Below are 14,253 nucleotides of genomic sequence, written 5' to 3' on the forward strand. Positions count from 1 at the left end.
TATATATATATATATATATATATAAATGTGTGTGTGTGTATATGTACACACACACATAAATACACATATTTATGCATAAATATGTGTGTGTATATATGTATGTATGTATGTACGTATATATATATAATGTGTTAAACTGATAAAGAATGGTAATTGGCCAAAAAAAAAAAAAAGGTTAATATACTGAGGCATGGTACAATGTATATTAACTTCAAAAATCTTTTGTTAAATAAGCCAGTCAAAAAAGAACACCTATAGTAAAACTATATTCATATGCAATGTCTGAATAGGAAAATCTGAGCAAGAAAGCAGACTGAAAGTTGTCTAGAAGTGGGAGTTTGGGAGAGAGAAAGAAAGGGTAGGGTTTGGGGGGGAATGGCTACTAATAGTTGTAGTGTTTCTATTTGAGTGATGAAAATATACAGTTGACTGTGGTTATTATCATACATATCTGTGACTACTCATAAATGAATAGAGTAGTATGTAGATTACATCTCAATAAAATTAAGTAAAAAAACATTCATAGAAATGGGTGAATTGTGTATAAAACAATAAGGAATGGGTAAGTTTTGGGAAAACTCAATACTGAATTCCACTTAAAAGCATTCATGTCCAAATTTTAAAGCATTGGAAAAATGAACAAAATTATCTAAGGTAAGGAGCAACCTTTGCAACACACATTGGAAGCACACCTAGAACTGGATGACGGAGCGATATTGAACAACATTACGTACAGAAAGTAAATAGTGACATTCTTGAGTGAATACATATAGCTTGCTGAGAGCCAGCAAACATGGGTGGACCTAGAAGAGAACATGCTTAGCGAAATGAGCCTGACAGAAAAATAGCAGTAACAAATGGTTTCACTTACAGGAGGAATATAGGGGAACTAAAAGCTCAGAGGAAAAACTAAAAAAAAAAAAAAAGGAAAAAGAAAACACAATAATCATAATGATTATAATTACATAAATAAGACATTTTGTGAGGGAGGGGAAGAAAAAAAAGATCAAAATGGGAGAGATGAGCACAAGAGACTATAGTAATACTTTATGGGTAAACTGGTGTTGGGTATTATACAGGGCATACATAATGATGTAAAAGCGAAAATAAAAACATTATAAAAAATAAATTAATTGCACCTCACACACAAAAGACATATGGAAGATATTGCTAGTGGTAGGTGGCTGAGAGAATGAACAGTGGGATAAAAGGCAAGATTATTCCATTATAATGGGCCAATGCTAAGATCAAACTTCATCTTGAGTATCAAGAACCCAACATTGATTTCCAAGTATCACTTTAAGATTTCAAGGTTTTTCTCAGGTTTTTATTAAAAAAGATTATAATAAATGATTCTAAGTCATAGTAGCAAAATGTTCTGTTCTTGTACAAAAATCTGATGACATTACAATGATGGGAAATATCTATAATTTAAAAGTCCATTCACTTAAATATTTGGGTATTTATAAACTTCTGGTTATGAATAGGGTGTATGACTCAGATTATATAAACATCCAAATTCGTATTGAGTTTTTCTTCCTGAGGTTATAAATATACATATAGTGCTGAGAACTCAATAATAACATACTAGTAATTTGCATTATTGCATGCCTTCACGTATTATACACTAAGTGCTTAACCATATTAATGTCTTAACATTTCATAGTCTATTAATCTTCTTATAAATATCTTATTGCTATGAGACCATATTTTCTAAGTTACAGAGATAGAGTCACTTGCCCAAAAGTACAGTCTAAAAGCGAAATAAGCCAGCATATACCTAGCCAGTCTGTCTTTCCAGAGTTTGTTGACACTACCTGCTATATGAATTGTCAGAGATCAAGAGCTGGTCCTTCCTACTATACCTGTTGAATCAGACATTCTCTCCTTTAGAATGTAGAGTCCTTAACCTCTCCTTGACCATCCAATGTCTCATCTATGCCTATTACACCAGGCAATCTTTAAATTTTTCCTATCGTTGACTGTTTGATTTTCATTCATAAAGGCTCTTTTCAGTTCAGAACATTTACTCAGAAAACAGAATTATGGGAAGAACATGCATCATTTTCTTTTTCTTCTTCTATTCCATCTCAACCTTTTTTTTTTTTCTGCCACTATCAAATTTAACAATGGAAAAACAAAATGTGAAATATCCATAGAATGGAGTATTATTTTACAATAAAAAAAATGAAGCACCAATAATACATACAGTAACAAGTAAGCCTTGAAAACCTTATGCTAAGTTAAAAAATCTAGTGTGAATTTAAATTATTATAAAATTTCCAAAATAGGCAAATCATAGTAAGAGAAAAGATAAATAATTGCTTGGGGGTGGGAAGGGGAGATGAGAACATCTGCAAATGGGTATATTCATAGAGGCAAATTTGTATTGATGAAAGTATTGCACTGAATTGTACATCTTAAAATTTTCCTGGCATGTTTTTTATGGTATTCGATTTCTATCTTAATATAACAGTTATTAGAAAATAAAACTCCCCCTTTCTTACAAATCTGTTTGTCCGAAGGGCTGGATTTGTTGCTATTTCTTCATCAGAGAAAGAAATTCAATTACCTCACGAAAGAAAAGACGGCATGAAATAGTCTTACGTGCCAGAGTATTTTTGTGTGATTATTTGCAGTATGAGCACGGTGATGAATCCTCCTGTATAACCTGGCTATTGTGGCTTTATGTTTATTCCTTTCTGCTTAAAGATATATTTTCAGCTTGCATTTCTCGGGTGCTACAGGGCAGTTGCTTTTGGGAATGACTTCTTTCTGTCACTATGTCAGAAAATTATGCTCTTGAGTTTTAAGATACGTGTATCAAAGATCGACAGAGATCAGGATGCTGACGATGGGACATGGCTTCTAAACAGGGCAAGACTTCTTGCCAGACACATGAGATTATCTATCCTGAGCAAAGATAATTTCCCAGGGCTTTGTGTATGCTGCATCTTTCCTTCATTGTTTTGAAGTTGCTAACAAATTTCTTCCACCAACACACCTACTTTTCAGTTGTTTGTTTCAATACACAGCTTCTCTGAAGCCTCAGGCACAGCACTTTCAAATGTCAGCTGCGATTAGCTCTGCACATTCATCTTTGTTAACTTAGCTCTCCTGAATCATCTATATCTCTCAGAGGTGAGTCAGGTGCTTAACATTACATAGAGTGTGTGTGTGTGTGAGTGTGTATGTGTGTGTAGTGGGGCAGGGGTGGTGTATATGGTTTCTGAAAATAAGCCTTTATGGTGATCTTATCACTCTTATTTGCTTGTAAACATTTGTAGATCCCTCCAAGTAGCTAGGCTAAAACCTATATACCTTGTTTACAATCATCAGAGGGTAAAAAACTGCATTGAAACATTTTATCCATCCACCCATACTGGTTTTCTAGGACCTCAACTTTCATTTACAGAATTGGAAAGTACATTTTGAGAAGGAACAGGTTTATTTTAAAATGCAATACAAATATCATCATGCTTTTTTATCAGCAAAAAATTTCACTTTACCTAATTTGTGTTCCCATTACTTCATGCATAAGTGTGTGTATCTAGATGGATATCTCTATTTATATCTGTATATGTATATACGTGTCTGCTTCCATTGCACTTTTACCACCATCAACATAAGCACTTTCCTCAATGAGCCCAAACTTCCTGTTTCCCTACTCTGTAGCAAATTCCATTTCAAAGGTTTCATAAGTGATCTATATAAACAACTTAAATGCAGGTCAAGCCCGGATGCCACATATCAGTCACAATGTCTCTCTGATTCCTGCTAATAAGTTTGGATGACAGAGTACAGCAGGTCTTCAAATAACATCATCTCAAATAATATTAATAATACAAATAATGTGGATGAGAAAAAAAAAAAAATCCTGTGTTCCCTGTAGCTTCCTTTGAAATTGGGTTTCTAAGAACCAACTGATGATGTTAGATGAGGCCTTACTTTACAGACTGGTCAAACTAGCTTACTGATACCAACAGGTAGGTGAACCAGAAATCTACTTAATTGATGTAAAAACATTTGCTAAAATTATTAATAATAATTTCTACTGTTTCGGAATCATACAAAAAAGTTGCAACATAATGTCAAGTCCTCCAAAGTTGTGCAACAACTAGATGATCAGGCACAAGACAGATTATATCCCCATTTCTTAAGCTATCAATACTTGAAGCCCATCCTGTATGTAATAACTTCTTGATTTTTTTCCCTTGATCTAACATACTATTCTGAATCTTTGGATTATATGACAGATTAGTGCTTACATCAAAGAAAGTGAGGAGAAGTTTGGTTCAATCAGGAAAAATGGGGCAATGGTATGGTGAAGGACAGGTCTGGAATTAGAGGTCTACTTAGGACAATATACATACATGTTAATTCCCAATGATGAACATCTAAAACATTATAAAAACAATGCTCCATTAATGTATATGTGTGTGTGTGTGTGTGTGTGTGTGTGTGTGTGTGTGTGTGAAATAAAGCATGGGTGATCTATAAAATAGCCTGTAAGGTAATGATATTATTAGTTTTTGTTAGAAAAAAAATGCTGAAAAAGATACTACTTTGTTGTTTCAACTGTCCAGGAGTTGAAAGGATTCACCAGAGACAGAATGGGGAGAAGAATATAGGTGAATCTACTAAAATACAATGCTGAGGGGAGCAGCAGAATAATAGGAGAGGTCTGCTGCACCATGTGGGTTAGCTTCCTGGCCGGGGATCAAACTCATACTGCAGTGGCTGCTGACAGATTGATAACATGAATTATAACCCTTGTGCCACCAGGCAGACCCTATATATTTTTAAAGGGAATTCCTTCGTGTGAATAAAACTTTATCCCAGTTTTAAGTTTGTACCACAAGAGCATGTACTTTTGTGTTTAGCCATTTTCCATCTTGAGCCAAAGATCAACTAGCATGGCCCATTCAGTTACCTACTGTCTCCAAGGAGAATGTGTATCTATATAAAGTTTTTCCTGGTATTGCTAATGTAAGCCTCATTTGATCAAAAAAGCCACCTGTGTATTTATAAACGCATTTACTAGCCCAAGCAATTGGGAAAACAACAGCCAATCAAGAACTATTCAGCTCCTTTCCAGCAAACCTTCTCTTTGTTAGAAAAACAAGTGCTCACAGCAGTTCTTACCTGCAGTGCACAACCATAGGGCCTGCATCAGGAGGGTTACAGGTTTTCACTCTTCGCAAGAAAGCTAGGAAAGGTGTAGGGTGTTCCGGAACACCATGGTCAGGCCAGGCGGTAAACTGGAATTGTCTCACTTCTCTCTTCTCACTCGAACCATTCTGTGAAGTGGGAAGATTGGCTGAAATTCTGGTGTCAACCTCAGACATGATGAGCAGTAGCTTGGAAGGGCTAACAGGGAAACAAGCATGTGTGCAAATGTAACTCCCTCCCCCATCTGTTGGGAAGTCACACTCTGAGATCTCCACTGCAAGCTATTTGTTAATGACACGTATTTGCTCAGGAAGACAAAACTCTTAGGTAGGAAGTGTTACATTTTTCAGGTTTAGCTCTGAGGAGCACTTCAGCTCTATTTTCCAGGAAGAACTAGTTCTTCTTCATCTATTCTTTATTTTCCGAAACTTAGTTCAGAGCAGCAGTTCCATATTTACTGATAAATTGCCAGACAAGGAGAAAAATTGCTGAATGATAATAGGAGAATTATTTCATACTTCACTGTTGCCAGTAGAATCAAGATTTAAGCAGAGCCTTAAGACATCTGATTTCTCAAAAGCAGCTTTCTTTCACTAATGAGAAAAGGGAGGGGGGATCAGAAGCAAACCTTGTAAAGTGCAAATGTTCGAACGCAGTATGTGGCCAGCTCCACGGTGTCCAGCAGCGTCACTTGGACCAACCCATGGGTTTCTGTGCCTCTGCTGGGCCAATACTGGTCACACTTCACCTGAAAGAGACAAGTGACGTCTTCAGGGCAGATGCTCATCAATTTCTCTATTAGTTTTACTTTGAGTTGCTGCTGGAGGAAAACAGCTTTTTTTCTGCATTTCATTTTATGTTGATCTTTCTCTGGCATGCATTCTTATTATCCCAATGTATGTAAATTACTGCGCTGATGCCAATATAAACCACATTTTTCAAACTGGTAGGAATATGAAGCAGTAACAGATTCAATTTTCCTGGAGAAAAATAAATTGCAGATTGTTGCTGAGTAAAATAAGGAGAGAGGTATTTGAAACTTTAGAGAACTTGAAAAGAAAACACAAATTTATTCTGGGATAGATGTTATGAATCGTATTGGGGAGATTACGCTCAGGCATTTAAACTACATGGTGACACAGTTAGTGTTCATCCATCAAAGTTTAAAAGGCACAAACTAGTTCATCTTGAGCTATCACAATTTTCAAATATGCTTGTTTAAAGAAAACTAGAAATAATTTGCAAATCTATCAAAGCATAATAAACAACATAGCATACTTAAAATGCAAGATAAATGGTATGTGCATCTCAAACAAATAAACATAATGTCTAGGGGAAAAGGAGCTGCTTTAATATTTTTTTATGAATAGTCTCAGGGGATCATGCACTACCGATGCAATGTTTAAATACTATCTGTAACTTCTATGTGGAGTCGAGTAAGAGCACGTAAAAACTATTCAACCAATTAGTTTAACATGCAACAAAGAATAATTCCAAGAGAGCAGTAAGCCTTCAGTTTCCTGAATGGGTCCTCTGAGTATTAACAAAGCATTAAAAAGTGAAAAATGACAAACATGGCACTATATTTTCTAGGAAGGCCATACACAGATCAGAATACATTTATCCTTATTATTCCCAAGTTTTTTTTTTCCTTAAATGGGAGTACTTATTAAATATGACAAATTATATGTATTTCTCTAGCTAAAGAAATCTGTTATAATTTAGGATTTAGAAGCATGCCTTCTACTCACAAATAAATAAATAAAAATGTTACAATCTCTGGATTTAAACAAAAGCAATAGAGGCATTACTATCATAGATACTTTTTGTCCAATGGGATCATTAGACAGTTATGTGCTTGTATATTGAATAGAAGTATTAGTGGTATTCTGGGAAAAATACTGAAATTTTATGATTTAGTTAGATTAGCATCTGCTTCTCAAAGGACTCAGCCTCTTTCTGTCCAGATGTTGGACCTTCTAAAAAGGGAGAGGTTTATCTTCTACAAGATTTCCTAGACAAGAAAAAGGAGAATAAAGTTTTAAAATATTCTTATATGCTGAAGCAGAGATTCAATTCACCGGAGTGACTCAAAACAGCAAAGTTACACTTAATAAGATTTTTAAAATATATTTGGTTTCTTAGATTCATAAAATATTCTTTAGTGTTTATTTCTAAATAAGTTCTAACTCAAAGGCAACGTGAGGGAAAGACAATCTTTTAAGAACAGTGATACAACCTAAGTAGGGTTATGTATTTTTATGTGTTCTCTGACCATCTATTATAACTCAACTAATGGGGCCTCCCTGATGACCTAGGCATTAAATCTCCGTGCTGTCACCACAAAGGCCTAAGTTCAATCGCCAGCCACAGAACTAACCCTCATGGTACAACAGACCTTTCCTGTCTTGCCCACTGCTCCCATCAACCGTACTTCAATAAATCCATCTACTCTGCTACCTACTGTGTCTCTGGTGAATCCTATCACCCTTACCCCTTCAGTTCTAGCCTATACCCCAGTTCTTCCAAGCAAGAACAATAATAATAATAAAAAAAAACATATTCAAAAGCTAAAATAAAACAAGTAACACCTGAATATATTCCAACATATCTGTTTCCTCTGCAAAAATATTTCATGATGACAGTTTATGAAAAATAAGTTTGAAGAATGTGCACACACATAAACACAGGGCCAGCAACGGGACTAGAGGCTTCCCCCAGTTTATCTCAAGAGCTACAGCAATTCACTGTTCCCTTCATTACTAGAAAATTCAGTATGGTTTTCCCCCACCCCACCCTGACCCCATTCTGAGTAACAGTCACAAATTCCATTTTAGGACTTAATTTCAGGGCTTAGCTTTGCTTAACTATATTAAAACCTTGTTTTTCAGTGAATATAGTTAACAAATTTCATGTTGTAGAACAAGCCAGAAGTGTACTGACAAAAGAACACAGGAGAAGAGAAATGATTCTGTTCATCTGCTCCCCACCTCACCAGTTCATGCAAGTGAACTAGCTCCATTTTCCTCTATTGAAGTGGTGTTTCACAGCAGTCCTGCCCCCATCTTTTCTTTTTTTTCCTGGAAGGAAACCTCAGAAGGTGCTTCTGGACAGGGTAACTACTTGTTACACTTCATGCAGAGAGCAGAGTGTTAATGTTGAGAAGTGTAAGAGGTTCCACTTTGAAAAATTTTTATACACACACACATGCATACATATACATATACATAGAAGGGAGGAGATACTGAATTTTGGCCTTTTTCTATTTGATTACAATGAGGAAGATGGGGAAGTCTTACTGGTTGACCAATAGGCTACTTCTTTATTCCTAGGATTAACACCTATAAGCCCTCATCTTTAAAATGGGAATGAGGGCCTCCCTGGTAGTGCACAAGTTAAAGTCTCCACTATTGCCAGCCACCGAGACATTGATTTCATCTGTGGCAGGGAGGTGACCCACATATTCAGCAAACCTCTTCTATTTCTCCCGATGCTCCCCTCAGCAGTATGTTTCAGTCAATCTGCCTGTTTTGCTCCCCACTCTGTCTCTGGGGAATCCTCTCTCACACACACCCCACCTCCAGCACCTTTGACCTATACCCCAGTTCTTGTGTGCATAAATAAAAATAAATTTTTTAAAAAATAAAATGGGAATGGCATGTCCTGTCTGACAAGGCTATTACAATAAGGCTCAAAAGTGAAACTCGAACCAATGACTAGAACAAAAAGGCATTTAAGAGATAATAGCTATTATTCATTACTAGTTAGATTATGTACTCAATTCGGATGTGTGTTACAAACTATCTAAATCATTTTAAATGTAAAAAAGAAGCAAGTTATTATTCCCAGGAGGTATTTACTTAAGATATTCTAGGAGCCAGGCAAAATATTACTAATGAGAAAGTCTGGACTTCTCAATAAATGTGGAGAAGCTATTCCTAGGGTCACAAAGTAAGCACCCTTCTATGGTAAGGTTTAATTTTTCCATAATTATGGAAAGAACAGACCGTTGCTAAATGTGTGCTATAGGATTATTTTATCTTCTTTCACAGGAAGGTGGACAATGGAGCAATAAAACATACTTAACTGTATATGAAAGAAAACCTGTTACTGGAAATCATAGAGGAGTTGACCCAACAGATCTGCTGATTGTGCGTCAGGGAAATGTTCTCCTCCTAGCTCCATTTTAATCCACAGAGCTTATTCTTGGATGTGCCTGGCAAAAAGTAGGTCCTTGCCAAATAGAATCCAACTTTTTAATCAGCTATACTGTGGTCTAGGATGGCTTACTTTAAAAATTATCTCAGACTGATTAGTAAAAAAGAACAACCTTCATTCAATTACCAAAGACCCAGTGAGCATGGCAGCATGGCAACCAGAACTCTCCATAACCAACCAGCAACTTCCACAGTGTCCCAGCATCACTGAATACAAAAACATTTGCCACAGAGTACTTTGAAAAGTCACTCTAGAGTCAGGATATTTAACCAGAGGAGGATTCAGAATGGACAATAAATGATGGTCAGTTTATTTCTCTAGGTTGTTATTATCTCTCTTTGAAGTTTTAAAAAATGGATTTAATAATTGATTTTCCAGAACAAGGGCCAAGAGCATCTTGGTGAGTGAATTGTCTTTTAGCAAAAGTGTTCTTATCTGCACTCAACTAATATTTAGCTACTTCTATTTTCTTTCTATTCTCTTTACTGAGAACCACTTTTTAGTAAAGAATCAAAAGCACAGGAATACCCAATATTATAGTGATAACAAAGAATCTACCAGTGAATCATTAGTTTTGTATAAACAAAAGCATGGAAGTTGAAAGTTACTATTCTTTAAAACAAAAGTATGCATTATAAAACATCTTAAATAAAACATCTTAAAAGCTGAAATTTTTGAATACTTCCCAAGCAATTTATTAATTTAAAAGATGGCCTTCCATTTTCTCCATCTGTTTTAAAGACTAAAATATGAAATAGTGATGTCCCTTACTCCAATCCATACATAAAACCTGACCGCCTATGCTAAGATACTAGGAGTATCTGCAAAATTATTAAATAGGAGAGATGGATCTTCAAGTATGGGGTTAGTGCATAACAGTAGACCACAATAAACTTCTTTGCTCTGTCTACAATGCAAGGAGTCACTGAGCTGTCTATGAACCAGGAAGAGGGCTCTCACCAGACACCTAATCTGCCAGCACTTTGACCTTGTACCTGTCCATCTCCAGACCTGTAAGAAATAACTTTTAGTTGTTTATAAGCCATGCAGTCTACAGCATTCTGTTTCAGCCACCTGAATGGACGAAGACAATGTGTCTGCCAGAAGATAACACTGGGAGCTGTGCTAAACTTTTCCAATGACTTCTCTCATTAAAGCATTAGTCATTATAGCTCAAGTTTCTGGTAGTTAAAAAAAAAAAAAATGTTTAAAGTGCCTCTTTGCCACAGTCATGTCCGTACCTGTACCAGCATCAGTCTTCCTCCCTGGCTCGGGCTCTCATTGTTTGCACGTTAGTGCACCTTAGCCCCAGTCACTCTAGAATGAGGCTGGGTGTTCCATAGAGCTCTACTGCAATCTCTACCCATCCTTGGTTTTCTATCACCGCCCTTGTGTGCTGGCACAGCTGTCCTTATGCCACTGTTATTAAGCAATATCCATTCTGTATGTCAGTCAGCACTGATGCATTTCAATATTTTAACAATCAGTGCATTTATACTGATGCATACAAGTGGAACATCAGTCTTGCCTGGACAGAGAGATCACTCCATGTATCTCAAAACCTTACAAATGACCCACTCCAGCCTGAGAATGCTCTACACTGTTTGCACAGAATAAGGAAGTCTTTGCATAAAGTCAACAGTCTCTCCTCCTCCCATTCCAACTCCTTCCTCAGGCCCTGATGTCCCTACATCACTTTAATGGGGCTACTGTAAATGAGACGCACTAGGCTACCATTGTAAAGAGGAGATGGGGCGGGGGGAAGAAAGTAGAAAGTCAACAGACGGTGAGTAGTTGGTGGGATTCTTTCTCTTTATGGACACTATGTCTATTGACAAGAGAAAACTAGGAGTATGGAACATGCTAGATAAAGAGTCAAACATCCTTTAGGTTGCCAACATGGCTATCATTCTTTTTGTTGCCAGTGCCCTATTTATAGTTCATACCCACTACTTTCCAAAACCAATCCCATGCATCATGCAGCCTCTAAAGGCGATGTCTATGCTGTTGTTCCTATAGCTGCTTAAGGAAAAGGCAGTTTCTGCTGCCCTGGATATGCAGTGCTAAAGGCTGCAGTTTGAGAAATTAAATGTTCTAGGCCTTTGGCACTTCCAGTCCTATTTCGAAAAGGACATGGACCAGGCATTTGGAAAGCATGTGCTCTTCATTAAATTTATCGAACCTTGACAAACCAAAGGGGCCAAGAATTAGTTTGCCACTGGCCAAGGTTGGGCCTTCCAAAACTGATAACAGCGATGAAAGCAATAACACTGCCATTTATAATCTTCAGTGGGATTCTGCCAACTTTTAACCCCCAAAAGACCTGAGGATTTGAAAAGAATCTCAAGATTTATTTTACTGAAAAATCAGATTAACATTTGCCCAAAATCTCCCTTTTGGCTATTTACTGCCAAAAACTGCCCCCTTAGCAACAAAACCAATGTGAATGTGCCTCCATCTAAACTCCACTCGGATGGAGGAAATTTACTAAGGTGACATTCAAAGACTGGAGGGACACAGGAGGAGGAGTAAGTGGCCATTAGATCATAAATACTCTGCTGGCCAAATATCAAGTCTCTGTATTCCAATTTCCTCAGCTATTAACACAGTGTAGTTAATGCTAGTTTAGTCCCTTTGGCCTTTACAGCATATAACTTCCGTTCATTAGGACGAACAAAAATTAATGGAGCAAGAATCTTCCCATTCTCTAGCCTAAGATAAACTAAAGTTATGATGCTCAAACCATTTGATCTGCTCTAGAAATAAATGTCATCAACTGGTTTGCAGGACTCTCTACTTTTGAATAGAAAAATTAGAGTTAGATATTGAAAACAAGTATGAAGTCCTCACTTGTTGCTTTGACAATAGATAAGTGTGGTCCACTACTTATTCAGATCATGCACCACTTGTTGAGTGTCAAAATTTAATCCCCACCTCAACACTTATAGCACTAAGAAACACCACAATAATAGCCACTAAGAGAATCTACTCCCATTGTAATTCTTAAAGGACAACAGAGACAACAGTGTCAACTAATGAATGTGACAGGAGATAGACCAATGAGGACAAGTGAAATTCATATGGCCTTTAACCTCAGATAAACCTTCTACCACTAATGGAGACTACTCAAGATTTTCAGATCATGATGTTTTACATATTTCCTGTCTAGGCACCTCAAATGGGAAGCTAAGCAGAAGAGAAACAGCTAAATGCTGACAGAGGAAGGGGAAAAACTGGACAATCACCCACTAAATAATAGGGCTTTATAGTCCAGGAATCACCTTGGCAAATCCTAGCTAATAGAATCCAATTCTTCCAGTGAGGCTGCCAACCATGTGTCCCTGTTGCCCACAAATGACACCCTTGGAGTAGAAATCCTAGCTGTATACATTTTACTTTCTTACCAGTGCTTCAATTTTTCCAAACATTTTCTCTCCATGTGGTTGCCCAAACCAATTCATGTGCTTATTGGCATGTTATGAAACATGGAAACAATTAGAGACCACATTCTAGGGCACAAGAATGACTTGCTACAGAATCAAGAAACTACATAGAACCTGAGAGGATCTGGCAAGGAAGATGGAAACTGTGGACTAAAGCCCACTAACAATATCTCATGTCACACAGTACATTCTAGAAGACTATAAATTGCTCCTATATGTTTTCAGGCGGCAATCAGACTTTAAGATTTCTAGGTCTTATTAGTCTTTAGTTTCTCTGTATATCCTAATGAAATTCCTAAAAAATATTCACTCAACTTACACATTTTTCTCCTGCATTATTAACTGAATACATACTCAATTGAAAACAGTCATCTAAGTTAAGTTTGGGATTCTTTCAAGGGCACCTTTCAGAGAGAGTAATAACTCTTGAAAAGCAAAGAGTGTATGTTTTCAAGAAATCAATTTAAGTCCAAAGTTTTACCTAACATCTGCAAGGCCTTCTTCAACCATTCAAATGCTGAGGATTGTCAATTCTCTCTTGAAAGGCCAGTAAACTCCAACAGATGCTCATGAACCCTGTTGCTGTATGCTTGCTCAGCAAAAATCTCTAGAACTGCTGCTTTATCAATCACACAAGAGAAAGGAGCTGTGAGCTAGCCAGGCCTATGCAAAACTGAATCCTGGGAAGTAGAGAAGATGGGTTCTGAGGGGAGACTTTCCTGGCATCATCGATTTTTACAAATGTGGAGAGAGAATACAAAATTAAACCAAAGGAAATGTGATGTCAAGAATATATTATCCTTAGTGACAGTTGTTACTGCATGTAATTTATGTCCTATTACTCACTTACATTGTATTATTTCATATGACTACAGTGAAAGCAGCACTCAGAATATTCTACTGTTGTTTATTTACAGACTGAAAGCAAGTGCCTTTAGTCTGATATCCTTCTAGAGATTTTGCATTGGAGAAAGGCAAGGGAAGTAGAGCTCCCTGTTCTAGCTACATTCTCTTCTTGACCAAAATGGATGGCTGTGCTACTATGGGAACAGTGGCAGCATTTAGCAGTGCATTAGCTCTATGATCTTAGTCAAGATTCACTGTCAAACACCGAGAATCAGATATGTTTCATTTGAGAACAATATTGTCTTATTTGGTAACTAGCTTTAGAGAAAGACTCCAACCTCTCTCAACCAATGATAGGTGATGCTCAGAGTCACATTCCATCTTATCTTAGTGAAAAGCCCTAATATTCCTTCTGTGTCATCAAAGAAGGAGCAATGTGACTTGGAAGAGTATACTATCATGTCATTGTCATATGGCTAAGATGTGGTCAAGTTGGGATCTAAACCCACACACTGAAATGCAAGGTGCTCCCACTTGAAACTAAGTCAGAGTGCATCCCTTGTTGCTAATGAAG

At 36.9% G+C, this 14,253-nt stretch overlaps 1 protein-coding gene across 3 annotated transcripts in view; it reads right to left on the reverse strand.

Moving 5' to 3' along the window:
* PTPRD (protein tyrosine phosphatase, receptor type, D) overlaps nt 1-14,253 on the reverse strand; it is a 1,952,036-nt gene that overhangs the window by 36,397 nt on the left and 1,901,386 nt on the right. For all 3 annotated transcript variants that reach the window (XM_012721366.1, XM_004677659.2, XM_004677657.2), the window contains 2 exons: nt 5,801-5,920; nt 5,146-5,300 (listed from right to left, as the gene is read on the reverse strand). In XM_012721366.1, the coding sequence (XP_012576820.1) occupies nt 5,146-5,300; nt 5,801-5,920 (275 nt within the window). The remainder of the gene's footprint in view (nt 1-5,145; nt 5,301-5,800; nt 5,921-14,253) is intronic.

This window comes from Condylura cristata, unplaced genomic scaffold (genome assembly GCF_000260355.1).
Source record: "Condylura cristata isolate star-nosed mole 26May11 unplaced genomic scaffold, ConCri1.0 scaffold00006, whole genome shotgun sequence".
NCBI classification, from domain to species: domain Eukaryota; kingdom Metazoa; phylum Chordata; class Mammalia; order Eulipotyphla; family Talpidae; genus Condylura; species Condylura cristata.